The sequence below is a fragment of the Salvelinus sp. IW2-2015 genome, linkage group LG8 (genome assembly GCF_002910315.2).
Source record: "Salvelinus sp. IW2-2015 linkage group LG8, ASM291031v2, whole genome shotgun sequence".
Classification (NCBI taxonomy): Eukaryota; Metazoa; Chordata; class Actinopteri; order Salmoniformes; family Salmonidae; genus Salvelinus; species Salvelinus sp. IW2-2015.
Genome location: NC_036848.1, coordinates 50,315,428 through 50,341,543, shown reverse-complemented (window position 1 = coordinate 50,341,543; position 26,116 = coordinate 50,315,428). Strand labels below are relative to the sequence as shown.

General features: G+C 42.6%; 1 protein-coding gene across 1 annotated transcript; it reads right to left on the bottom strand.

The window, feature by feature from the left end:
• Positions 1-889: 889 nt before the first annotated feature.
• On the bottom strand, positions 890-25,308 carry kcnk1b (potassium channel, subfamily K, member 1b). Its single transcript, XM_023993610.3, has 3 exons — positions 24,716-25,308; positions 22,118-22,513; positions 890-4,225 (listed from the first exon to the last, which is right to left on the bottom strand). The coding sequence occupies exons 1-3, from the start codon at positions 25,110-25,112 to the stop codon at positions 3,954-3,956; spliced, it is 1,065 nt and encodes a 354-aa protein (XP_023849378.1). The 5' UTR covers positions 25,113-25,308; the 3' UTR covers positions 890-3,953.
• Positions 25,309-26,116: the final 808 nt, after the last annotated feature.

Sequence of the window (26,116 nt, the reverse complement as noted above, 5' to 3'; positions counted from 1 at the left end):
CAGTTTATGCAAAAGCACCTACTTTGCTGTTATTCTGGCTGCACTCTTTGACGTGACTGTAAGTTAGTCATGGTTGGCTAGCTAGCAAGCAAGGGATAAGAAAATTGTCAGCCAGTATGGCAATGGAACATTTAGATCGAACGACTGGGTGGCGTCCATAGATTCAGAACAAAAAGACTGAACGACTGGGTCGCGTCTCTGGCAACCGAACCGGTGAAACAAACCACCAGCCGGCTTAGGTAGCAACGCTAGATTTGGGTTGGGACGATATCTTGTGGAAGGATGAAATAGAATGAATAAATTAATATTTTTATGAAAATGTCAATCAATATTTGAATATGTTGTATAAAAGTGATAATGCCCGAGAAGCCGGTGTTTGGAGGATATATTGGCGAGATTTGCCGGCCCTTGACTTAGTCTCGGGCCTAACACCACCCGTGCCAATATATCCTCCAAACACCGGCATTATCACTTATGTAGATGTCAGATTGGAGCGCAATGACAATCATCGTAGCCCGATGATAAAGAGGTCACGACGAGAGCATGTTGGTGTTTCTCTACATTATATTCCCACATTTACAGTCTTTGTGTGCAATAATACCAATGCGGCATATGTAATGGTTTGAAAATAGAGCAATAGCTTTCAAACAATTTAACAGTAAATTCCCACGCTGCATTATGGGAGTCTAAATCTGCATTTATTTCTATGAGAAACTCGACAGAGCACAATAATATACAGGTGTTGTTGTTGCACAGATACACAGGCGACTGAAATAGCGCATGCACCACACAATAACACTGACAAGGATTGACAAGGACTTCGACAGTTTTGTGTGCTATAAGACCAATGTGGCATATCTATAAATAATTTAAAGAATAGAACAATGCATTTCAGACAAAATATTTATAACAGTAAAAATATCACTGCAACTGTCAAGTCCCCTTAGCCAGGGGGAGATTGTCATTCTCCCTTTTGGCCAATTAACAAAAGTACCAACACGTTTACATACAATTCCTCTGTTTGCTAAACTGGTATTCAAAAGAAAACATTCTTGACAATGTTAAAGGCTTCTACTCATTCTGTCATTGTGCGATGTAGAAGAGTTTTGTGGAAAGAACTACAGTTAAAACAAAAACCCTGAAACATTCTTAGATGATCTATAAAACATAATTCTGCACAACACAACACACACATATGTTGAAAATGAAACGTCTACATTCTCAAGAATGGACAGCAGTTTTCTGTCTGGTACAATACAATCAGGTAGGGTCTGGTGCTATAAAAGTCTGTCCCATCTGAAAAATGTACTCATATAGTATGATTGAGTAGTGTATGATATAGGCTAGTCTGTCCTATAGATGTAGGATCTTAATTTGATCTAGATTGTCACAGCAAAATAATCCTGCAGCAACAGGATTTGAACGTTTAGTCCATGACGTTGCTTAATCGGTGGTTAAACTATTAGCTGGACAAAAGTAGGCTACATAAAAAGTGCAATACTGTTAATATAACCATGTGTTAGTGTGGGTTTTCACTGAATTTATGTAAATCACAAAGCTCATCTTCAAATTCTCTGAAACAAAAGGGTAATCAAATTAAGATCCTAAATCTGTAGAAATAATATTACCAGTATTTACAAAAGCAACCCAGCTTGTACTGTAGGCTACAAGCAAATTACTTCCAAATACAGGATGACATCAAGTCAGGAGAAATATGTACAAGCAAATCAATTAATGTTCCTTGATGTACATCTTAACTTAAATGTTAATGTAGTACATTTTTTGTAGATCTTTGGACAATATGTCAGATAACTCATTATGTTGCTATTGAAAATCAGTTTGAGTTGTCAAGGGAAATGTTTTGACTGCATTGCACTGTAAAGCAGTCCTGTCTGTCAATCAGTGTTTCCTATCTTCAAGTTTCTCTCACAATGACGCTCTCATGGAGTACCTTTACTTTAAATCATCATCTGCATAAATCACAAATACACATTCGTAAACACTCCACTTTACATCCTCCAAAAATACTAGGCTCTTTCTAAATTTGGTTCAAAAACAGTTTATATTCTCATCTTTAAATAGAGATTTCCAGTATCAAATAATGTCTTGTGTCACAGAGCAGTCCTGAAGTTTTATACAAACAGCCTACTAAAACGACTTCTTATGAATTCAGTTGTTGCCCCTCTTTGTCCTCTCACTTAAAGTAGCACTATGCAGAAATCGATCCCCCATTTCTTGGTTGGCAAAATTCAGATAGTACACCTAATTTCAGTTTATATGGTGCCAAAACAAGCAAGTATAGTGTAGAGAATCATTGTACCATCTAAACCTCTGTGAAATTATGTATCATTTCCATAACCAAAATGTTTATTTTCAGCTATAAGCAGCTGGTGTACAAATCTAAAAGTAAAACTAAACTTTACGGGAAGCATAGAAATAGCACACATAGAACAAATCTCCCACTTCTTAGACTTGCTTTCAATGAAAGATCTATATTTATATGTGAATTTGGTCAGGTCGCCAAAAAAGTTACATATTGCAGCTTTCAATCTGAGGTACGGGGAAATTACTTTTGTACTTTCCAGAACCAATTATTTTGGTACAAAATGTTCAACCCAGTAATTTCCCATTTCCGAGTGGTGTCACAAGAGTTACAGTAACCTGCTGTGTTCAAATAATTGATGAAAATACACTGCAAAAAAGGGCCATGTTATATGAGCAACTGACCCTTTTTCATTTTAAATAGCAGCATTTCTTCTAGTAGCGTACACTGCTTGGGGTCTGCCTTTCTTTTTCCCCTTAAAAATTTAGTTTAAAAGCTTTTATAATTGTCACTTTAACATTCAATAAACCACATATTAGGCACAGTAAATCCCTTTCTTTTAGACGAATCAACATGATAAATACACACAGTACAGCCCAAGACATGAAACATTTAACTACCTTAAAATAACATTACAAGTTGTACTTTAAACTAGCATCAAACAAATGTCTTACTGTAATTAATACACAGAGCATTTACAACAATGAAATGTGCTACTGTTGTATACCTGATACAGTTAACCTGAATACATGTGTTCCATTAAACTCCTGTAAAATAGTACTTAAGGTATATGTATACAGACACATTACGGCACAATGTGACATTCAGTTACATTTTACAAGGTGGATGTCCTATTAAATGTTCCCTAATGTGCTATAGTCAAGTCAGTTCTATGAAGCCCATATCTGTGCTTATGTATTACGACTGCCTTATAACTTGCTCTGAGCGAGTTCATAATGCATTATAGATACAGTATGTGCTTAATGTTATTCCATCCATGAGAACAGCTGATAGCATGGCTGTTCTGAGCGAGGATTTTGAAAATGCACGAAGCTATAGCAGGCGTTTCCCTTACCATTAAGTTAGCCAGCGTACATATCAGCTATACATATGAAGGCTATATTAAGTTTTTCCTATGTCTGTGAATACAGATCTTGTTTATGCAGTATAGCACAATATGTTCATTTTTCATCATTAAGAGAGTGATAGTTAAATTTCTCATGGATGATGAAGGGCTAAAAGACAATCGTTCAATTTCAACATTACCAACAATGGTTTGAAGTTGAGCTTTTGTTTTTAAAATGCATCCTTATGCTGAAGCTTAAGTTATGTAGTCACAAATATCCTTCTACGAGAGTCCTCTGTATCCCCCCCCCCCGTAGGTTGCATCCCAATTCTCTACCCTTTTCATTAAAAAGCATTGAATTGGTGTAAGCGTTCACTGGGGAGAGTTTCAGCTAACGTTAAAGTTTCACCTAGAGAATTCATGATAGGCAGTGCACACTTCAAAAGAAGGATAGCGAAATGGGATGCAAACTTGGTTTCACCATCCCCCCCCCTTCAGTACTCTCCTTGTCCTTCCCTAGTTTCCTGCCTATTTCACTGCAACATTTTAACTATTTCCCCCCTTCTAGTTAATCATGGGGTCATCTCCACCAGGCGAGGCCAGCACGGGGACACTAACGAAGGGTACGTCCTTAGTCTTGTCCTCCCTGAGCGAGGTGGAGTTGGTCTGGTGGGACACAGAGGTGAAGGACAGATGGTCGTGCTCCAGTATTGCCAGGCGGTCCTGTGGTTTCTCCTTCTTCAGATAGAACATCTTCCTCAGGGTCTTCAGCTGCTGCAGCTCACAGAACGTCTCCAGGACCACCAGCATCACAACCAGGCCCAGAAGGAGGTAGACTGGAGAGAGAAAAGGAATAATACAGACAAGGGGTTACTAGAGGAACCATTATCAATCACAGAAGGTCTCCAGGACCACCAGCATCACAACCAGGCCCAGAAGGAGGTAGACTGAGGGGGGCGGCAGAGACGGAGAGAGTGATGTTGCATTTCATAAAAATAAAATCTTTAGCAATATTTACTCATGGGGTTTCATGCCAATGATGCTCATTGAATTGAGAGGGAAAGATGAGTTAAACCAACAGTAGCTGAGCCGGAGAAAGGATGTGACCTTAGTAATGGAAGCAACACTAGGTGAGAGGAGGTGACCTTACCAGATGCTCTTATCCAAAGTGACTTACAGTTAGTACATTCATCTTAAGATAGCTAGGTGGGACAACCACATATCACAGTAAGTACATTTTTCCGCAAAGTAGCTCTCAGCAAAGTTAAAGCTAGTAAGAGAAAACAAAATGTGCGTGTTAGTTCACAAAAGGGGGGATGCTGTAGGATTTTTTAAGATTCTCTTTAACGAGGTAACGTTTCAGATGTTTTCAGAAGATGGGCAGGGACTCATTGGGGTGCCAGGACAGAGTTCCTCTTGCTGCTCGGTAAGCAAATGCCATGGTCTTGTAGTGGATGTGAGCTTCCTTGGGAATGTTGAAAACCAGGCAGGCTGCAGCGTCCTGGATAAGTTGCAGGGGTTTGTTGGCACAAGCGGGGAACCCAGCCAACAGCAAGTTGCAGTAGTCCAGATGGGAGATGACAATGCCTGGATTAGGACCTGCGCCCGCTTCCTATGTGAGGTAGGGTCATACTCTACAGATGTTGTAGAGCATGAACTGCTTTAATATCTGCAGAGAATGACAGGGTGTTGTCCAAGGTCATGGCAAGGTTCTTATCACTCTGGGATGGGGCCACCATGGAGTTGTCAACCATGATGGAGAGGTCTTTGAGCGGGCAGGCCTTCCCAGGAGGAAGAGCAGCTCAGTCTTGTCGAGGCTGAGGAGGTGGGCCAACATTCAAGCGGAGATATCTGCCAGGCATGCGTGTTGCCATGTGGGTGTCAGAAGGTGGAAGGAGAAAAGTAGTTAAGTGTCATCCGCATAGCAATGATAGGAGAAACCATGTGAGGATATGACGGAGTCAAGAGGGCCTAGAACCGAGCCTTGGGGGACACCAGACATGAGAGTACGTGGTGCAGACAGATCCTCTCCAATTCACCTGGTAGGAGCAGCCTGTAATCAGAGTGTGCGGTGCCTGAGATGACCAGCCCTGAGAGGGTGGAGAGGAAGAAATGATGGTTATCGGTGTCGAAGGCAGCACATAGATCTAAGAGTATGAGAACAGAAGCAGTGCGAAGAGCCTCCGTGAAGAAGAGCAGTCTCAGTTGAGTGACCAGTCCTGAATTCAGACTGGTTATCATCACTAATATCGTTCTGAGAGAGAGTTGGTCAGAGGCAGCACGCTCAAATGTTTCGGAAAGAAAAGAAAGAAGGGATACCGGTCTGCAGTTTGACGTCAGAGTCAAGTGTTGGTTTCTTGTGGAGTGGAGCGACTTGGGCCATTTTGAAGTCAGAGGGGACGCAGCAAGTGGTCAGGGATGAGTTGATGAGGGAAGTGAGAAGGTCTCCAGATATAGTCTGGAGAAGGGAGGAGGGGATGGGGTCGAGCGGGCATGTTGTCAGGCGGCCGGACCTCACTAGTCTAAGTATTTCATCTGGAGACAGGAGAGAAAGATGTCAAGGCGTAGGGTAGTTCTGTGCAAGTGGGACCAGTGGTCTCAATAGGCTGAGTGAATTAGAAGCGGATGTCGTTCTTTTCAAAGTGGTTGACAAAGTTGTCTGCAGAGAGGGAGGGGTGGAGGATTGAGGGAGAAGGTGGAAAAGTGTTTACTAGGGTTAGAGGCAGAAGCTTGAAATGTAAAGTGATAGAAAGTGAGACTTTAGCAGGAGATACAGAGTTAGGTAGAGAGGAGTGGAAGGATGATAGGTCCTCCAGAAATTGTGTTTTCCACCATTTTCGCTCAGCTGCCAGCAGAACTGTTCTGTAAGTTCGCAATGAATCACTCAGCCACGGAGCAAGGGGGGAGGCGGAACAGGCCAGCCAGAAAGGGGATAGTATGAGTCATAGGATGCGGAAAGGGAAGAGTAGGGTTGAAAAGGCAGAAGGAATCAAATCAAATTTTATTTGTCACATACACATAGTTAGCAGATGTTAATGCGAGTGTAGCGAAATGCTTGTAGGAGACATGAGGGAGAAGGATTTAGCAGAATGGAGAGAGGAGAGCAAAGATTGCGACGGCTTTTGAACATCTGGGTAGGGGTTGAGTGGCTAGGGTTGGAGGAAAGGGAGACAGAAAAGGAAACAAAGTAGTGATCAGAGACCTGGAGGAGGGCTGCAGTGAGATTAGTAGGCGAACAGCCTCTAGTAAAGATGAGGTTGAGCYTATTGCCTGCCTTGTGAGTGGGAGGGGACTGGGAAAGGGTGAGTTCAAAAGAGGCAAGGAGGGGAAAGAGAGTTGGAAAGAAATTAATCTAAAGCAGACGTCCGGAGGTTGAAGTCGCCAAGTACGAAGAGTGGTGAGCCATCATCAGAAAATGGGGTTATCAAGGTGTCAAGCGGGTGGGAAGCATCTGTAAAGTCTACAGGGAGAATAGTGAACTGGGATAGAAAACACACACAAGCTACAAAAGAGCTAAATTATAAAATCTGAAAATAAGTAGGTAAAAACACTCAAGTGAGAGTTGTGGCGCCTTCCTCGAACAACTCTGCTGAACAGTCTTCGGTTCGGCGACGGTCTTAGTTTGGCGACGAGACCTCTGCTGACACGGCAGCCGCTGAACTTAGAAGAGGAAGCAACACTAGGTGAGAGGTGATCAGATTTTCTCAGAGACAAAATATTATTTTCTCCATAATTACACAAAAACAGAAGAGTATGCTTTCTAAATGTTTCAAAAACAACTAAGTGTATTTCTATTAAGTAATGGGGTATCTAGCTTAATTTCATTTAGTTTTTGTGACCTGCGTTTTTTAACCAATGTATACTATATGGATAAAAGTATGTGAACACCCCTTCAAATTACTGGATTCATCTATTTCAGCTACACACTGACAGGTGTATAAATAAATAAAAAACGAGCACACAGCCATGCAATCTCCATAGATAAACACTGGCAGCATAATTGCACGTACTGAAGAGCTCAGTGACTTTCAACGTGACACCGTCATAGGACACCACCTTTCTAACAAGTCAGTTTGTTAAATGTATGCCCTGCTAGAGCTGCCCCGGTCAACTGTAACTGCTGTTATTGTGAGGCGTAAATGTCTAGGAGCAACAACGGCTCGGCCGCGTAGTGGTAGGCCACACAAGCTCACAGAACGGGACCACTGAGTGCTGAAGCGCATACAGATTGTCTGTCCTCGGTTGCAACACTCACTACAGAGTTCCAAACTGCCCCTGGAAACAACATCAGCACAAGAACTGTTCATCTGGAGCTTCATGAAATGGGTTTCCATGGCTGAGCAGCCGCACACAAGCCTAAGATCCCAATGCGCAATGCCAAGCGTCGGCTGGAGTGGTATAAAGCTCGCCGCCATTGGACTCTGGAGCAGTGTAAACGCATTCTATGGAGTTATTAATCACGCTTCGCCATCTGGCAGTCTGACGGCTGAATTGGCCCCAATGCAGTGCCAAATGTTAAGTTTGGTGGAGAAGGAATACATGGTTTATTGCCGTTTTTCATGGTTCGGGCTAGGCCCCTTAGTTCTAGTTAAGGGAAATCTTAACGCAACAGCAACAGTTTGGGGAAGGCCCTTTCCTGTTTCAGCATGACAATGCCCCCCTGAGCATTAAGCGAGGTCCAGAGAGAAATGGTTTGTCAACATCGGTGTGGAAGAACTTGACTGGCCTGCACAGAGCCCTAACCTCAACTCCATCAAACACCTTCGGTATTAATTGGAATGCCGACTGTGAGCCAAGCCTAATCGCCCAACATCAGTGCCCGACCTCACTAAATGGAAGTAAGTCCCCGCAGCAATGTTAAAATAGATAATTTAGAACCAATAATAAAAACAGTTCTACAACTGAACATCAACAAAGTGCCTGCCCTGCCACAAAATGCTGAACTTTAATAGGGCAGGGATCTACTCTGAAACATTTTGAAAGGAGTAGAAATGTAGAAGCAGACAAAGAAATAAAAATCGGAGAACAATGACTAAAAGTTCATGAATAAAAGTTTTTGGGCTCTATTTGCGCCGTGATTTTGTCCCGTCAATTTGGAGATGTCACGTTATTGTAACAATCCTATTATACATAACACAGTTCGTATCTGGAAGCAAATTAAGATCCATCTTAACCAAAATCATTCCTGCTCTCTATTGCGAGGAATCCCTCCTTTGCCCCCTCTAACCTTGATAACACATTTGAGCAATGGGGAGAGCTAGGGATCAATAACATAGGGGATCTATATATAGAAGGGAGCTTTGCCTCTGATTTGTTGAGGGAAACATACAATCTTCCCAGAAGTAACTTTTTCAGATACCTACAGATTAGAGACTGTTAGAAAACATGTTCCTACATTTGGAAATGCTAAACCTTCCATGTTTGACAGATGCATAAAAAGTTGTCCCACCTCAGGCAAACAGATATAATCTATATGACGCTTTTCAATCTATTAGCACACCTTCTACAGATGCCATTAAGGCAAAATGGGAGGAAGAGCTAAGCACTGACATTTCTGTAGCAGACTGGGAAGAGAGCTTGGAGCATATCTACACCTGCTCAATTAACTACAGACATCGTCTCATACAAATCAAGACATTAGACTATTCCAAAACTAAGCTGCATAGCATATTTCCTGATACCTCCCCTATGTGAGTTAACACTACTCCACTGCTTTGCCCTACGTTCTAACTTGCATGGTTATTGGTGTGGAATTTTTGGGATCCTCTTTAGTTCTGGAGACTAATTGACCCAGACCAGCTTCTGATCAACCTGGGAGTGTCAGAAACCCTGAACAGATTAACCAACCAGTAAAAATAAAATTGTTTTTCACATTTACTTAGAAGCCATTAACCAACAATGCAATTCAATGAAGAGTTAAGAAAATAAACTAATGTAAAAAATAAAAAGTAAATAGTCTGGGTGGCCATTTTATTCATTATTCAGCAGTCTTATAGCTTGGGTGTAGAAGCTGTTAAGGAGCCTCTTGGACCTAGACTTGGCACTCTGGAAAAAGGTGTTGTCGTGCCCTCTTCACGACTTGTCTTGGTGTGTTTGTACCATGATAGTTTGTTGGTGATGTGGACACCAAGGAACTTGAAGCTCTGAACACGCTCCACTACAGCCCTGTCGATGTTAACGGGGGCCTGTTCTGCCCTCCTTTTCCTGTAGTCCACGATCAGCTCCTTTGTCTTGCTCACATTGAGGGAGAGGCATCACACTGCCAGGTCTCTGACCTCGTCCCTATAGACCGTCTCATCGTTTCATTGTGCCGTCAGCAAACTTAATGACAGTGTTGGAGTCGTGCTTGGCCACGCAGTCATTGGCGAACAGGAGGGGACTAAGCACGCACCACTGAAGGGCCCCGGTGTTGAGGATCAGCATGTTAGGTGTGTTGCCTACCCTTACCACCTGCGGTCGACCTGTCAGGAAGTCCAGGATCCAGTTGCAGATGGAGGGGTTTAGTCCCAGGGTCCTTAGCTTAGTGATGACCTTCGTGGGCACTATGGTGGTGAACGCTGAGCTGTAGTCAATGAACAGCATTCTCATATAGGTGTTGTTTTTGTCCAGGTGGGAAGGGCAGTATGGCGTGAGATTGAGATCGCGTCATCTGTGGGTCTGTTGGGGCGGTATGCGAATTGGAGTGGGTCTAGGGTTTCCGGGATGATGGGGTTGATGTGAGGCATGACAAGCCTTTCAAAGCACTTAATGGCTACTGTCATGAGTGCTACGGGGCGGTAGTCATTTAGGCAGGTTACCTTCACATTCTTGGGCACAGGGACTATGGTGGTTTGCTTGAAACATGTAGGTATTGAGTGTGGTCACCGGAACACCTGGTGCTCTCATGCATGCTTCAGTGTTGCTTGCCTCGAAGCAAGCATAAAAAAGGCATTCATCTCATCTGGTAGGCTCGTGTCACTGGGCAGCTTGCGGTTGGGTTTCCCTTTGTAGTCCGTAATAGTTTGCAAGCCATGCCACATCCGACGAGCGTCAGAGCCAGTGTAGTAGGATTCAGTCTTAGTCCTGTATTGCCTCTTTGCCTGTTTGATGGTTTGTCTGAGGGCATAGTGGGACTTCTTATGAGCGTCCGGATTGGTGTCTCGCTTCTTGACAGCAGCAGCTCTAGCCTTTAGCTCGGTGCAGATGTTGCCTGTAATCCATGGATTCTGGTTGGGAGATGTACGCATTGTCACTGTGGGGATGACTTCGTCAATGCACTTATTGAAGCCGGTGACTTAGGTGGTATACTTCTATTGGATGAATCATGGAACATATTCCAGTCTGTGCTAGCAAAACAGTCCTGTTGCGTAGCATCCGCGTCATCTGACCACTTCCATATAGAGCAAGTCACTGGTAATTCCTGCTCTAGTTTTTGCTTGTAAGCAGGAATCAGGGGGATAGAATTATGGTCAGTACCTGGCCACTAGGAGCGCTGCTTCTGGATGAGAATTTTCTTGTTTGCTTATGGCCTTATACAGCTTGTTGAGCACAGTCTTAATGCCAGCATCAGTTTGTGGTGGTAAATAGACAGCTACAAATAATATAGATGAGAACTCCTGGTAGATAGGGTACCTCATGATAAGCTGTAGACCACACTACCTCAAACGAGCAATACCGAGACTTCTTTAATATTAGACTCATGCACACCAGCTGTTATTGACAAAGACACACACCCCCGCCTCTAGTCTTATCAGACGTAGCTGCTCTGTCCTGGTGATGCACGGAAAACACAGCCAGCTCTATATTATCTGTGTCTTTATCACACGGCTTGGTGGCTTAACCGTTTTTAATGTTTTTAATGTCCCGTTGGTAGGATAGTCTCGACCATATAGCGAGTGTTTTCCAGTGATTGCACGTTGGCCAATAGAACCGATGGTAATGGAAATTTACTCACATCCTAACACAGCACCCCGACCTTCTCCCTCTCTATCTCTGCCTTTTCTTCACACAAAGGACAGGGATTTGGGCCTGGTCTCCGGAGAGCAGTATATCCTTTGAGTTGGAGTTAATGATCAAATTGTGATCAAATCTGGCAGAACTTCTCTTATTTGAACCATTCAGCGCTGTGAATTTGTACATCACTTAACTCTCACTTGTGATCTTGCAATCTACCCTTGGGCAGCATGTGCTAGTCCCGTCACCGAGCAGTGTGTGTGTGTGTTTGGGGGTGTGACATCTGCCCTCTTCTTTCTGTTTACCTGTCCTTGTTCTGTATATTCTATTTTGTACTCTGGGTCTTTTTGTATTTATCTGCTCTTTTATATGTTTATATAAGAATTGCATACTTATTTTCTACAAAGTACCTATACACCATTGTGTTCAATAAAAAAGTGAGCAAAAAAAATACATTATTTTGGGAGTGATCCATGCTCAATCAAGCACAATTATTAGGTGAGAAATTTTCAGCTGGCTCTTGAAGGGATGGTCCGTTACTGTGGTAACTGCTTGCCTGTGACGGAAAAAATCTGAGTGATTTGTTCCTAGCAGCAGACAGGTGCAGCAAACGCAAACTTATATTGAAAAACAACACGATGTAACTGGCCAAAAAATGTAGGCTATGGATTAAAACACCAAAATAAACTGTTCCCCAAATGCTCTGTGTGACCACCCGCCAATGTGGCTGGTGAAATATACATTCGTAGTTACCAATCCTGGAGGTGACCTTAGTAGAGGAAGCCTCGTCACTTCCTTTCTGGCACACGTCACTTCTTGAAGGTGGTACGAGGGAAAGCTTGGTTTGGGGTTATGGAAAGTCGATTGAAAAAGTTGAGTTACTAGCTAAGCTACCTTTTGAGTTTGGATCCTGCGACGTGCTACTAACTGTCCAGTGATCCAACCAAGGCCGGGTCTGAGGAGCTGTTTGGTGCCTAGCTAGCTGCCTATCAAGCTAGCAGGGTTTTCTTGAGGGCTTGAACGCAGCCCACGATGCGGTTAGTCATTGTAGCTGGGACCGCACATTGTGGCTGTCTAGATCCCTGATGTTTTTTTGTTGTCAATCTTCCCTGGGCCCCGTCTGGAACTGCGAGGAGTAACAACTATGCTGCTACCATGACAAATATGAAAGACGGCGGGAGTATGGCCACCCGGACAATTTGCATTGACACCCCCACCCTTTGTTTTTACAATGTTGCTACTTGTCACTTTACCCCCATCTACATGTACAAATTAGCAAGATGGCCCCGACAGACATGGCAGCTCTGCTCTGGCTCCTAAGCAACTTTGCAGTGGTTTTTTTGTTTTGTGTGTGTGCTATTTCTTACATTATTAGCCCAGAACGTTTTTTTGTGTTATTACATGCAGCCGGAAATAACTTCTGGATATGAGAGCGGTGATAACTCACCAGCATTACGACCAGGAACACAACTTTCCCGAATTGGATCCTTTGTTTCGCAACCCCCAGGGCAATTGATCTTATCCCAGAGGCTGCTGCAAGAAGCCGCCGGCGGAGAAGAGGTATTCGGAGTGGACTTCTAGTCCGACTCAAGATGCGGGGACACCATCCACTGTTTCCGAGTATATTACTCACTAATGTTCAGTCTCTGGAAAAAGTAGATGAGCTCAAGGCGAGGATCTCCTTCCAGAGAAACATCAGGGATTGTAACATACTCGGTTTCACGGAAACATGGCTCTCTCGGGATATACTGTCCCCGTCCATAGAGCCATCTGGGTTCTCAGTACATCGAGCAGACAGGAATAAAGAACTCTCCTTGAAGAAGAAAGGGCGGGGGTGTTTGTTTCATGATTAACCATTCATGGTGCGATTGTGATAACATACAGAAACTCAAGTCCTTCTGTTCACCCAACCTAGAATACCTCACTATCAAATGCCAACCGTATTGCCCACCAAGAGAATTAATCTTCGGTTATTGTCAGAGCCGTGTATATTCCCCCTCAATCCAATACCATGACGGCCCTCAAAGAACTTCACTGGACTTTATGCAAACTGGAAACCACACATCCTGAGGCCGCATCTATTGTAGCTGGGGATTTTAACAAAGCAAATTTGAGGAAAACGCTAGCGATGTTCTATCAACACATTGACTGTAGTCCTTGTGCTGAGAAAACTCAACCACTGCTATTCTCTCTTCCAGGATGCCTACAAGGCCCCTCGCCCACCCTCCCTTCGCCAAATCAGATTGACTCCATTTTGCTTCTCTTTTCCTATTAGGCAGAAACTCAAACACAAAGTAACAGGGGTGCTAAGGACTATTCAACGCTGGTCTGACCAATCGGAATCCATACTTCAAGATTGTTTTGATCACGCAGGCTGGGATATATTCCGGGTGGCCTCTGAGAATAACATTGATGTATACACGGACACGGTGACCGAGTTCATCAGGAAGTACACCTGCCCAAACCAGAAACCGTGGATAGATGGCAGCATTCTCGCAAACCACCGCATTTAACTATGGCAAGGTGACAGGGAATATGGGCGAATACAAACAGTGTAGTTATTCCCTATAAAGCAATCAAACAGGCAAAACGTCAGTACAGAGACAAAGTGGAGACGCAAGTCAACGGCTCAGACACGTGTGTATGTGGCAGGGTCTACAGACAATCACGAATTACAAAAGGTAAAACCAGCCACGTCAGACACCGACTTCTTGCTCCTGTACAAGCTAAACGCCGTCGCCCACTTTGAGGAGAAGTGCCATCGCTACCATTGACTGTGGGCTCTCGTTCTCCGTGGCCGATGCGAGTAAGACATTTAAGAGTGTTAACCTTCGCAAGGCTACCAGCCCAGACGGCATCCCTAACCGCGTCTTCAGAGCATGCGCAGACCAGCTAGCTGGAGTGTTTACGGACATATTCAATCTCTCCCTATCCCAGTCAGCTGTCCCCACTTGCTTCAAGATGGCCACCATTGTTCCTGTACACAAGAAAGCAAAGGTGACTGAACTAAATGACTATTGCCCGTAGCACTCACTTCTGTCATCATGATGTGCTTTGAGAGTAGAGATCGACTGACTGATTTTTTCAACGCCGATACCGATTATTGGAGGACCAAAAAAGCCGATGCCGATTAAATCGGACAATTTTTTTAATGTATTTGTAATAATGACAATTACAACAATACTGAATGAACACTTTTCTTTTACCTTAATATAATACATCAATAAAATCAATTTAGCTTCAAATAAATAATGAAACATGTTCAATTTGGTTTAAATAATGCAAAAACAAAGTGTTGGAGAAGAAAGTAAAAGTGCAATATGTTCCATGTAAAAAAGCTAACGTTTAAGTTCCTTGCTCAGAACATGAGAACATATGAAAGCTGGTGGTTTCTTTTAACATGAGTCTTCAATATTCCCAGGTAAGAAGTTTTAGGTTGTAGTTATTATAGGAATTATTGGACTTTTTCTCTCTATTATACCATTTGTATTTTATATACCTTTGACTATTGGATGTTCTTATAGGAACTTTAGTATTGCCAGTGTAACAGTATAGCTTCCGTCCCTCTCCTTGCCCCTACCTGGGCTCGAACCAGGAACACATCGACAACAGCCGCCCTCGAAGCATCGTTACTCATCGCTACCCACACACAGTGTGGGTGGACTGAAGAAATTTGGCTTGAAGGCTGAAGAAATTTGGCTTGGACCATAAGACCATCACAAACTTGTACAGATGCACAATTGAGAGCATCCTGTCAGGCTGTATCACCGCCTGGGTACGGCAACTGCACCGCCCACAAACGCAGGGCTCTCCAGAGGGTGGTGCAGTCTCCCCAACGCATTACAGGGGGCACACGACCTGCCCTCCAGGACACCTACAGCACCCAATGTCACAGAAAGGCCAAAACAATTATCAAGGACATCAACCACCTGAGCCACAGATTGTTCACCCTGCTATCATCCAGAAGTCAGTACAGGTGCATCAAAGCTGTGACCAAGAGACTGAGGTGAGGTTAATTGCCGATTTCTGAGGCTGGTAACTGTAATGAACTTACCCTCTGCAGCAGAGGTTACTCTGGGTCTTCCTTTCCTGTTGCGGTCCTCATGAGAACCAGTTTCATCATAGCGCTTGATGGTTTTTGCGACTGCACTTGAAGAAATGTTTAATTCTTGAAATGTTCTGGATTGACTGACCATGTCTTAAAGTAACGATGGAATGTCGTTTCTTTGCTTCTTTGAGCGTTTCTTGCCATAATATGGACTTGGTCTTTTACCAAATAGGACTCTCTCTGTATACCACCCCTACCTTGGTCACAACACAACTGATTGGATTAAATGCATTAAGAAGTTAAGAAAATTCCACAACTAAACTTTTAGCAAGGCACAACTGTTAACTTCTTGCGGATCAGTGGGACGCTAGCGTCCCATTTCCACAACTTCCGGTGAAATTGTAGAGCGCCAAATTCAAATTACTATAAATATTAAACTTTCAAGAAATCACAAGTGCAATACATCAAAATAAAACTTAACTTGTTAATCCAGATGCCGTGTCAGATTTCAAAAAGGCTTTACGGCGAAAGCAAACCATGCGATTATCTGAGGACAGCGCCCAGCCCACAAATGCATAACAAATCATTTTCAACCAGGGAGTTGCGACACGAAAGTCAGAAATAGCGATATAATATATATGCCTAACCTTTGAAGCTCTTCTTCTGTTGGCACTCCAAAAGGTCCCAGTTACATTACAAATGGTTCTTTTGTTCAATAAAATCCTTCTTTATATCCATAAAAACTCAGTTTAGCTGGCGCGCTTCAGTCAATAATCCACTCGGTTTCCCTCCTTCAAAATGCATACAAAATGAATCCCAAACATTACCAATAAACTTATCCAAACAAGTCAATCAATGTTTATAATCAAACCTTAGGTATCCTAATAAGCAAATAAACAATACAATTTAAGACAGAGAATTGTTAGTATTTACCGGAGAAAAATACCAAAGACCGCGCTCTCATTCACGCGCTTGAAAACACTACAGCCAAAATGGGAGCCACCTAGAAAAACGACAATTTCTGGCTAATTTTTCCAAAAACCATCCTGAAACTCTTTCTAAAAACTGCAGTTTCTAGGGCTTCCACTAGATGTCAACAATCGGGCACGATTTCACCCTAATATAAAAGTGCCAGCCATTGAAATCAGTGGAAGGAGGATTTTTCTTTTTTTAGGGATGGTTTGTCCTCGGGGTTTCGCCTGCCATTTCAGTTCTGTTATACTCACAGACATTATTTTAACAGTTTTAGAAACTTGAGTGTTCTCTATCCAAATCTACCAATTATATGCATATCCTAGCTTCTGGGCCTGAGTAGCAGGCAGTTTACTTTGGGCACGCTTTTCATCCGGATATCAAAATATCGCCCCCTATCCCAAAGAAGTTAATTGAAATGCTTTCCAGGTGACTACCTCATGAAGCTGGTTGAGAGAATGCCAAGTGTGCAAAGATGTCATCAAGGCAAAGGGTGGTTACATTGAAGGATCTCAAATATATTTTGATTTGTTTTTCACTTTTTTGATTACTAAACTCAGCAAAAAATGAAACGTCCTCTCACTGTCAACTGCGTTTATTTTCAGCAAACTTAACATGTGTAAATATTTGTATGAACATAAGATTCAACAACAGAGACAAAATGAACAAGTTCCACAGACATGTGACTAACAGAAATGTAATAATGTGTCCCTGAACAAAGGGAAGGGGGGGGGGGGGTCAAAATCAAAAGACAACAGTCAGTATCTGGTGTGGCCACCAGCTGCATTAGGTACTTCAGTGTATCTCTCCTCATGGACTGCTCCAGATTTACCAGTTCTTACTGTGAGATGTTACCCCACTCTTCCACCAAGGCACCTGCAAGTTCCCGGACATTTCTGGGGGGGAAAGTCCCTAGCCCTCACCCTCTGATCCAACAGGTCCCAGACGTGCTAAATTGGATTGAGATCCGAGCTCTTCGCTAACCATGGCAGAACACTGACATTCCTGTCTTGCAGGAAATCACGCACAGAACGAGCAGTATGGCTGGTGACATTGTCATGCTGGAGGGTCAAGATGAGCCTGCAGGAAGTGTACCACATGAGGAAGGAGGGTGTATTCCCTGTAACGCACAAAGTGAGATTTCCTGCAAGAACAACAAGCTCAGTCCGATGATGCGTGTGACACACCGCCCAAGACCATGACGGACACTCCACCTCAAAATTGATCCCACTCCAGAGTACAGGCCTCGATGTAACACTCATTCCGTCGACGATAAAGCAAATCGACCATCACCCTAGTGAGACAAACCGCAACTCGTCAGTGAAGAACACTTTTTGCCAGTCCTGTCTGGTCCAGCAATGGTGGGTTGTGCCCATAAAGGCGACGTTGTTGCCGGTGATGTCTGGTGAGGACCTGCCTTACAACAGGCCTACAAGCCCTCAGTCCAGCCTCTCTCAGCCTATTGCAGACAGTCTGAGCACTGATGATTGTGCGTTCCTGGTGTAACTCAGGCAATTGTTGTTGCCATCCTGTACCTGTCCCGCAGGTGTGATGTTCAGATGTACTGATCCTGTGCAGGTGTTGTTAGTGGTCTGCCACTGCGGGGATGATCAGCTGTCTGTCCTGTCTCCCTGTAGCGCTGTCTTAGGCGTCTCACAGTACGGACATTGCAATTTATTGCCCTGGCCACATCTGCAGTCCTCATGCCTCCTTGCTGCTTGCCTAAGGCACGTTCACACAGATGAGCAGGGACCCTGGGCATCTTTCTTTTGGTGTTTTTCAGAGTCAGTAGAAAGGCCTCTTTCGTGTCCTAAGTTGTCATAACTGTGACCTTAATTGCCTAACGTCTGTAAGCTGTAAGTGTCTTAATGACCGTTCCACAGATGCATGTTCATTAATTGTTTATGGTTCATTGAACAAGCATGGGAAACAGTGTTTAACCTTTCTGGGACCAGGGGCAGTATTGAGTAGTTTGGATGAATGAGGTTCCCAATGTAAACTGCCTGTTACTCATATGCATATAATTGGTAGATTTGGATAGAAAACACTGTACAGTTTCCAAAACTGTTAAAATAATGTCTGTGAGTATAACAGAACTGATATGGCAGGCAAAAACCTGAGGAAAGTCCATCCAGGAAGTGCCATTATTTTGAAATGGGTGTTTTTCCATTGAAAGCCTATCCACCATATAAAGGGATATGACCCAGATTGCATTCCCTATGGCTTCCACTAGATGTGAACAGTCTTTAGACATTGTTTCAGGCTTTTATTCTGAAAAATGAGGGAGAATGACCACTTTGAATGAGTGGTCAGTGGAAAGTCCCAGAGCTGTTTGGAGCGCGCGACCTAGAGCACGCCTATTCGTTGTTTTTCCTTTATATTGACAACGCTATTGTCCGGTTGAAATATTATTGATTATTTCGACAAAAAACAACCTGAGGATTGATTATAAACATCGTTTGACATGTTTCTACAAACTTTACTGGTACTATTTGGATTTCTCGTCTGCCTGTTGTGACCACCTTTGAGCCAATGGATTACTGAACAAAACTGAGGTTTTTGGACATAAAGAGGGACTTTATCGAACAAAACGAACATTTATTGTGTAACATGGAGTCTTGTGCGTGCAACCATATGAAGATCAAAGGTAAGTGATTAATTTTATCGCTATTTCTGACTCCTCTACTTGGCTGGAAAATGTTTGTATGGTTGTGTGTGCTGGGAGCTGTCCTTAGATAATCGCATGGTTTGCTTTCGCCGTAAAGCCTTTTTGAAATCTGACACATTGGCTGGATTAACAAGAAGTTAAGCTTTATTTTTATGTATTACCCTTGTGATTTTATGAAAGTAAAATATTTATAATACTTTAATTTGAATTTCGCGCTCTGCAATTTCACCGGATGTTGTCGAGGTGTCTCGCTAGCGGCACGCTTTCCCAAACAGGTTAAACCCTTTACAATGAAGATCTGTGAAGTTATTTGTATTTTTACGAGTTATCTTTGAAAGACATGGTTCTGAAAAAGGGCTGTATTTTTTTCTTCTGAGTTTACATGATTCCATGTGTTATTTAATAGTTTATGTCTTCACTATTATTCTACAATGTAGAAAATAGTAAAAAGTAAAGAAGAACCCTGGAGTAGATGTGTCCAAACTTTTGACTGGTATTGTATGTGTTATGGCTTTTCAACCTCTGCCATATCGTGGATTCAGTGCCATCTAATAGAAGTCAGAAGGGTTTTCGTTAAATGGAAGCTTCTCTAATGTCAAACATGTAAAGTGTGGTGTCCTGCAGGGCAGCTCTCTAGGCCCTCTACTCTTTCCTATTTTTACCAATGACCTGCCACGGATATTAAACAAAGCATGTGTCCATGTATGCTGATGATTCAACGATATATGCATTAGCAACCACCGCTAATGAAGTCACTGAAACCCTTAAGAGCTGCAGTCTGTTTTAAAATGGGTAGCCAGTAATAAACTAGTGCTCAACATCTCAAACTAAGAGCATTGTATTTGGTACAAGTCATTCCCTAAATTCTAGACCTCAGCTAAATCTGGTAATGAATGGTGTGGCTGTTGAACAAGTTGAGGAGACTAAATTACTTGGCGTTACCTCAGATTTTAAACTGTCATGGTCAAAAAATATAGATTAAATTGTAAAGATGGGGAGAGGTCTGTCCGTAATAAAGAGATGCGCTGCTTTTTTGACACCACACTCCACAAAGCAAGTCCTGCAGGCTCTAGTTTTATCTTATATAGAAAGTGCTGCAAAGAAAAACCTAGTTAAGCTGCAGCTGGCCCAGAACAGAGGGGCACGTCTTGCTCATCATAGTTATTAGATGGCTAATATTAATACTATGTATGCCAGTCTCTTGGCTAAGCGTTGAGGAAAGAAACATTCATGTGTTGGAAATTCCAAATTGTTTGCAGTCAGCTTACACACAGCACTGACACACACACTTACCCCATCAGAAATACCACGAGGGGTCTTTTCACAGTCCCCAGGTCCAGAACAAATTCAAGAAAACATACAGTATTATACAGAGCCATGAGTGCATGGAACTCCCTTCCATCTTATATAGCGCAAGTGAACAGCAAACCTGGTTTCAAATAACAAATAAAGTGACACCTCTCCCCTTTGTGACCTAGTTGTGTGTATGTCCTGACATGTACAGTATGTGTAACTAATGGATGCGCGCACACACACTTAAATACAATCATGTAAATTGTAGTCTGTCTAATGTCTTTTTCATTTTGCGTCATACCCCAGCAAGACTAGCTGTCGCCATTGGCGCCGGCTAATAGGGATCCTAAAAAATAAATAGAATGTTAAGGGGAGTAGGAGAGAAGTGAGTGGGTGGGGCCCAGGGGTATAGTATTATTAATAGTATGTCATACAGCATGATATAGAGAGAGAAACAGTTAGTCAGTGAGAGGTGTCTGTCTAGTGACAGGAGGGAGTAGTAGTTCCTGCAAAACAGTCTGCTACAAACACATTCTGGAATGCCCCCTGCTCCCACAATCCCCCACACAACCACTACTGAATAGACCATCTTCAGTTCTCCGTTCCTCCTCTTTTCTAACTCTCAATGAGCCAGTGATGACTCGTAGCTCCTAGCATGGAAAACATAACCTCACAGGATCCGTTTTTCTATTGCTGTGACCTAATCTTACCACTAGGGGGTAGAGAGAGCTGCTGATCACAATTAGCAGCATGAAGTGGAAAGGTTTTGGTTTTCCCCTCACTGATCATAACCATTACTGAACTAAAATGTTGATGCACTACATGAAGTTAGACATCAACACATTAGGCTTTGCCAGGCCTTTCCTGTGTTTCCAATGTGACCAACTATACTGATCGAGAAAGATCATTTTAAGGAAAGATATGTGAAGATTCTTAGAGTCAAACTTAAAAAACATGCCAGAAGTACTGAAGGCAATTCACATCAAATATACAGGACACCCTTTTAAGTTAAAATCAGTATTTTTCTCTATTCTTAGCCTCAAGATGTCTTTCAAATCTGAAGCTTCTAAACAGAATGAGAAACTGTCCAAGAGAATTCAGAGCCTCAAGATGTTGTTGCTCTCTCTATATTTGTCTGGATGTTTGTTTGCTTTAATCAGAGGCAACCAAATATGGTATCATTCATCAAACTTTAAAGCCACCATCTGAGATTCGTTCAACAGCAGCCCCACCACTTTTGTCACTATAGAGCTGAGGGACACAGCTGGAGAAATGTAACCTCTCTCAAATTCGTAGATTAAGCTATGGATGTAAGGACTGTGTAACAGTCCATGAGATCAACATGATAGTAAAGAAACAATGTATTGCTTCAGCACCAAGACATTGTTTACAAACAAGGGAGTAAACAGAGGGGTATACTACAAAGCAGGGTCAGAAAGTTAGCCAGCTAACTTGCCTAAATATTGTAAAATGTTTTTAAAATAGGATCTTGAAATGGACATGGTCTAATTTACTCAAACCACATTTCTAAGCTTAGCTTTCTTAAAGCTGAAATATGTAACCTTTTGGTCAACCTGACCAAATTCACATATCTATCTCATTGAAAGCATGTTTAAGAAGCGGTAGATCTGTGCTACGTGAGCTATTTCTATACTTCACATTAAGTTTCGTTTTTGCGTCTTTCGCATCAGCTTCAAACAGCTGAACATACAATATCCAGTTATTTCTGGTTCTTTATCAAAGTTAGCTAACTCCTTGATCATGCTTAGTAGTACACCCCTCTGTTCTTAAAAAATTAATTAAATAAAAACTCACCAGTGATTCCGACTTTATAGAGCTGTCTGAACCTCTGGTTGAAGGACTCCCCTGGTACATAATCTCCCAGTCCGATGGTACTTAGTGATATAAAACAGAAGTAGATGCTCTCCAGGAAGTTCCAGTTCTCCTCTAGGGAGGAGAAGATGGCCGCCGGGATGAGGAAGAAACAGGAAGCAGCCAGGATGGCGAGGATTGTGGCGTGGACCACGGCTACGAGAGGCTTGGACAGGCCCCAGCGGGTCGACACGTACATGACTGGACGGCGCGTGCTGAAGACCATGATGCGTTGGACCACGGCGGTGAGGAAGAGGAGGGTGAAGGGGATGCCGATCACAGAGTAGACGATACAGAAGGCTTTGCCTCCATCGGAGAGTGGAGCGGTGTGGCCATATCCTGGTTGAAACAAAGGGACATGGACAGGTTAGTTGAGATAATGAGCAATGGAAATGTAGCCTATAGAAAACTCACATTTAAAAGGATTTGTGGTTCTTAACAAAGCCAAAAATATGCCCATTGCACACACCCAATTAGTGAAAGTGCTCCCCTTAAGAGAAAACTTCACAGATTATCAGCAAACTGATTAGACAAAAGGATGAGCTGCACCCTTTCCTTTTGTTTAATTGGTTTCTGAACCACAAAACAAGATATCTATTGTCAGTAGCTTAAGTCTTTGTTTCTTTGGAAAAGCCTTATATGCTTCCAACATTCTCATCTTTTTCCACATCTACAAGGCAGTAGTCATGACAATCGTCTATTGCTGGTTTTAGAGCTGTTCACAACAATAGGAAGGAGCAACACAACATTATCTCATGTAGACAGGCAAACCAGCATAGCCATGACGGCAGAGGGGGATGAGCACTCTGTGCTGTAGCTCATGGCACAGACACGAGAAGGTGACATTAAAAGAAAAGAGAATGTAGCATGTTTTGGTTAAGTGTTCCTAGCATGAGTGGTTTAAATGCAATGGCCCTCCAACACAACCATGCAGATTGGGAACTAAGCTACTTCATGTCAGAGATGGCCTACCATGATACATTGTCATTGATATCTTTACTATGTCAAAACGTATTAAAAAAAAGTTGTCAGGAATGTTATCCTGCAGTAAAAGTATCTCTATCAAGTAATGTGATGAACGGTTAGGACAAGAAGAGCTGATGGAAAATTGAGAGATTGAATATAAAGTATTACCATGTGTGATTGACCTGACACCAAAAAGTAAGTTACCCTCTGAGAAAGGAAAGTTATTGCTAGTCTAAACCACCTCTTTACTACAGTAATGGGCTACTACCACCATTGCTTGGTGGATTGTATAAGGACCAGAACTGAGAGAGTTCTTCTATACCACCTGTGAAATGAATACCTCGACACCATAGCTTCCCTTGTACTTTACTTTTTCATGGATCTCTCTGGTTGTATTGTGACTATTGTATATTTTCTTGTGTTTCATTGTTGCAATTAAAAAATTACAGATTCCTGTGTGAGGAAAATGTGACTGAGAAGGAACTGTGGTTGGTGACTTGAGTCATTTCATGGAAGTACTAAATGACAATGGGTCCCTAATCTTGTCAAACCGGATTGTCTGCAATCGGCACACCCATATTAACCAGCGTTAGGCCTATCCTTGTGGCACTGTTCTATTTACATGGGACCACACACTAAGCCTATGTATCACCTTGGACTTAAGGTGCAACATCAACTCAGACAACAATTTCAAAATGGCCTACATGTTGGAAGGACAGTCAAAGATAGCTTAACTTCTGAGCGTCTTTATATCACTTGGGTTAGGACCAAAGATCTACAGAGACATGAAACTAATGTAGGCCTTTTACGCAATAGACTATATGATAAGGAGGCTGTTATACGTAACACCTATTTAAAAGAAACGCCTTTGCGGTCTGATCTGAAGCATGTAATGTTGGTATCCCATCCCTAAACATGACTTATGTTAGGCCTACATACAATTACATATATTGTAACTTGAAAAGTTAGGCTCAAACGGAATTGAGGACAAAGTGTTGATTTCTTTTCAAGTCGGTAATCATTGGTGGGAGTGTCCAAAACTACAGACCCAGGCTTGTAGGCTTTTTTAAAGGATAAATGTGTTCACTGTGTGAGAAAGAACGTGCCCTTGCTCAATGCATAAACACAGACAAGCAGGCAGACAGACATTGAGGGCATACTGTATATTATCATGACAGAATGCTGAGCTCGGGTAACGTAGGCAGGTGTTACTTGGGTGTACTGTGTCACGAAAGGGTACATTTCAGTGTCACAGGCAACAAAAAAAGGCAACCTGCTTTCAGGAATGTCGTGTACCTACCTTACAAGACGCGTATGACAACAATCAACTATATTACCACTAGACATGACTACGTAAGCAAGCAACTCCCTTATTTTTCTGAAAATAGAGCTATTAAAAAGAAACATTTCTGAATTGCACCTATTCATTTCTGGGAGCGATGCGCCGACGCAGAACGCGTTTTGACGCGGATGCTGCATCACCTCCTTCAAGCCCCGTATGTCATTCAACGTTCCATCGATAGATGGCTGAAAAGCAGTAGTCTACACTTAAAAATGGGACACTGACTGACTCACCTGTGGTAGACAATACAGTACTGGCGAAAAACAGCGAGGAGGTGAAGTCCCAATTCCAATTTGCCGATGCGTTGTTGAGAATGGACACTCCATAGTTACTGGCCTCGAGCGCTTTCTCCAAAAACTCCTCGAGGCGTTCTTCCGACAGACATTCGTTATCTTGGAGGAACTGTTTTTTGATGGTTCGGAGCTCCTGGCGTAGAAGGTCTTCATAAGGCAGTTCCACCGAGGAAAAGACAACAGCTCCGAATATAAGATACAGAATATAGCCCAGGACTAAAAACAAAAAATACCATGTCGATTTGTGACTTTCGATCAATCGCACACACGAATTACTAGTTAGAGATTGTAGCATTTTCCAAGAGTTCTTGAATCGACAAGTTGATATCCTTGTCATAAACAATGAATAGCCTAGACGCCACAAATGTTACAATGTCTTCTAGTTTATTTTCACACGCGCTGTCCTTAGCAACAGCTAAGCTTATGATGACAATCGTTTTTTCCGTCTCTCTGTCTGTTGGGAAAGCTAAATGGACACGCCTGGTGCCCAAATTGATGACGTTGTCTTGCAGCGAGAGTCGAGTGGAGACGAACAGATTCGGTTCAGTCAGTTCAATCTGTCTTCCTGATGAGCCATTCCCAGCTAGCTAAGTTAGACGTTAATAATGCGGTACTTGTAGGCTACATTTTCGGTGAAAATCATTACAATAAATATGTTTTAGCTGTCACCCCGGCCTGATTGATTTTGGCTACACTATCTACACTGAACAAAAATATAGACGCACCATGCAACAATTAACGATTTTATTGAGTTAAAGTTCATATAAGGAAATAAGTAAATTGAAATGAATTCATAATTTTATTTAACCTTTATTTAACTAGACAAGTCAGTTAAGAACATATTAACAACAAAACAAAAATAATAAATACAAATATAGGACAAATCACACATCATGACGAGAGACAACACAACACGACATAAAGAGAGACCTAAAATGACAACATAGCATGGTAGCAACACATTAAACACTCATCTATGGATTTCACATGGCTGGGCAGGGGTGCAGCCATGGTTGGGCATGGGAGGGCATAGGCACACCCACTTGGGAGCCAGGCCCAGACAATCACAAAGAGTTTTTCCCTACAAAAGGGCTTTATTACAGACAGAAATACTTCTGTTTCATCAGCTGTCCGGGTGGCTGGTCTCAGACGATCCCACAGGTGAAGAAGCCAGATGTGAAGTTCCTGGGCTGGCGTGGTTATACATGGTCGGCAGTTGTGGGGCCAGTTGGACATACTGGCCAAAAAAACGTTTTAACGACATTGTAGGTGGTTTATGGTAGAGAAATTAACATTCAATTCTCTGGCAACAGCTCTGGTGGATATTACTGCAGTCAACAT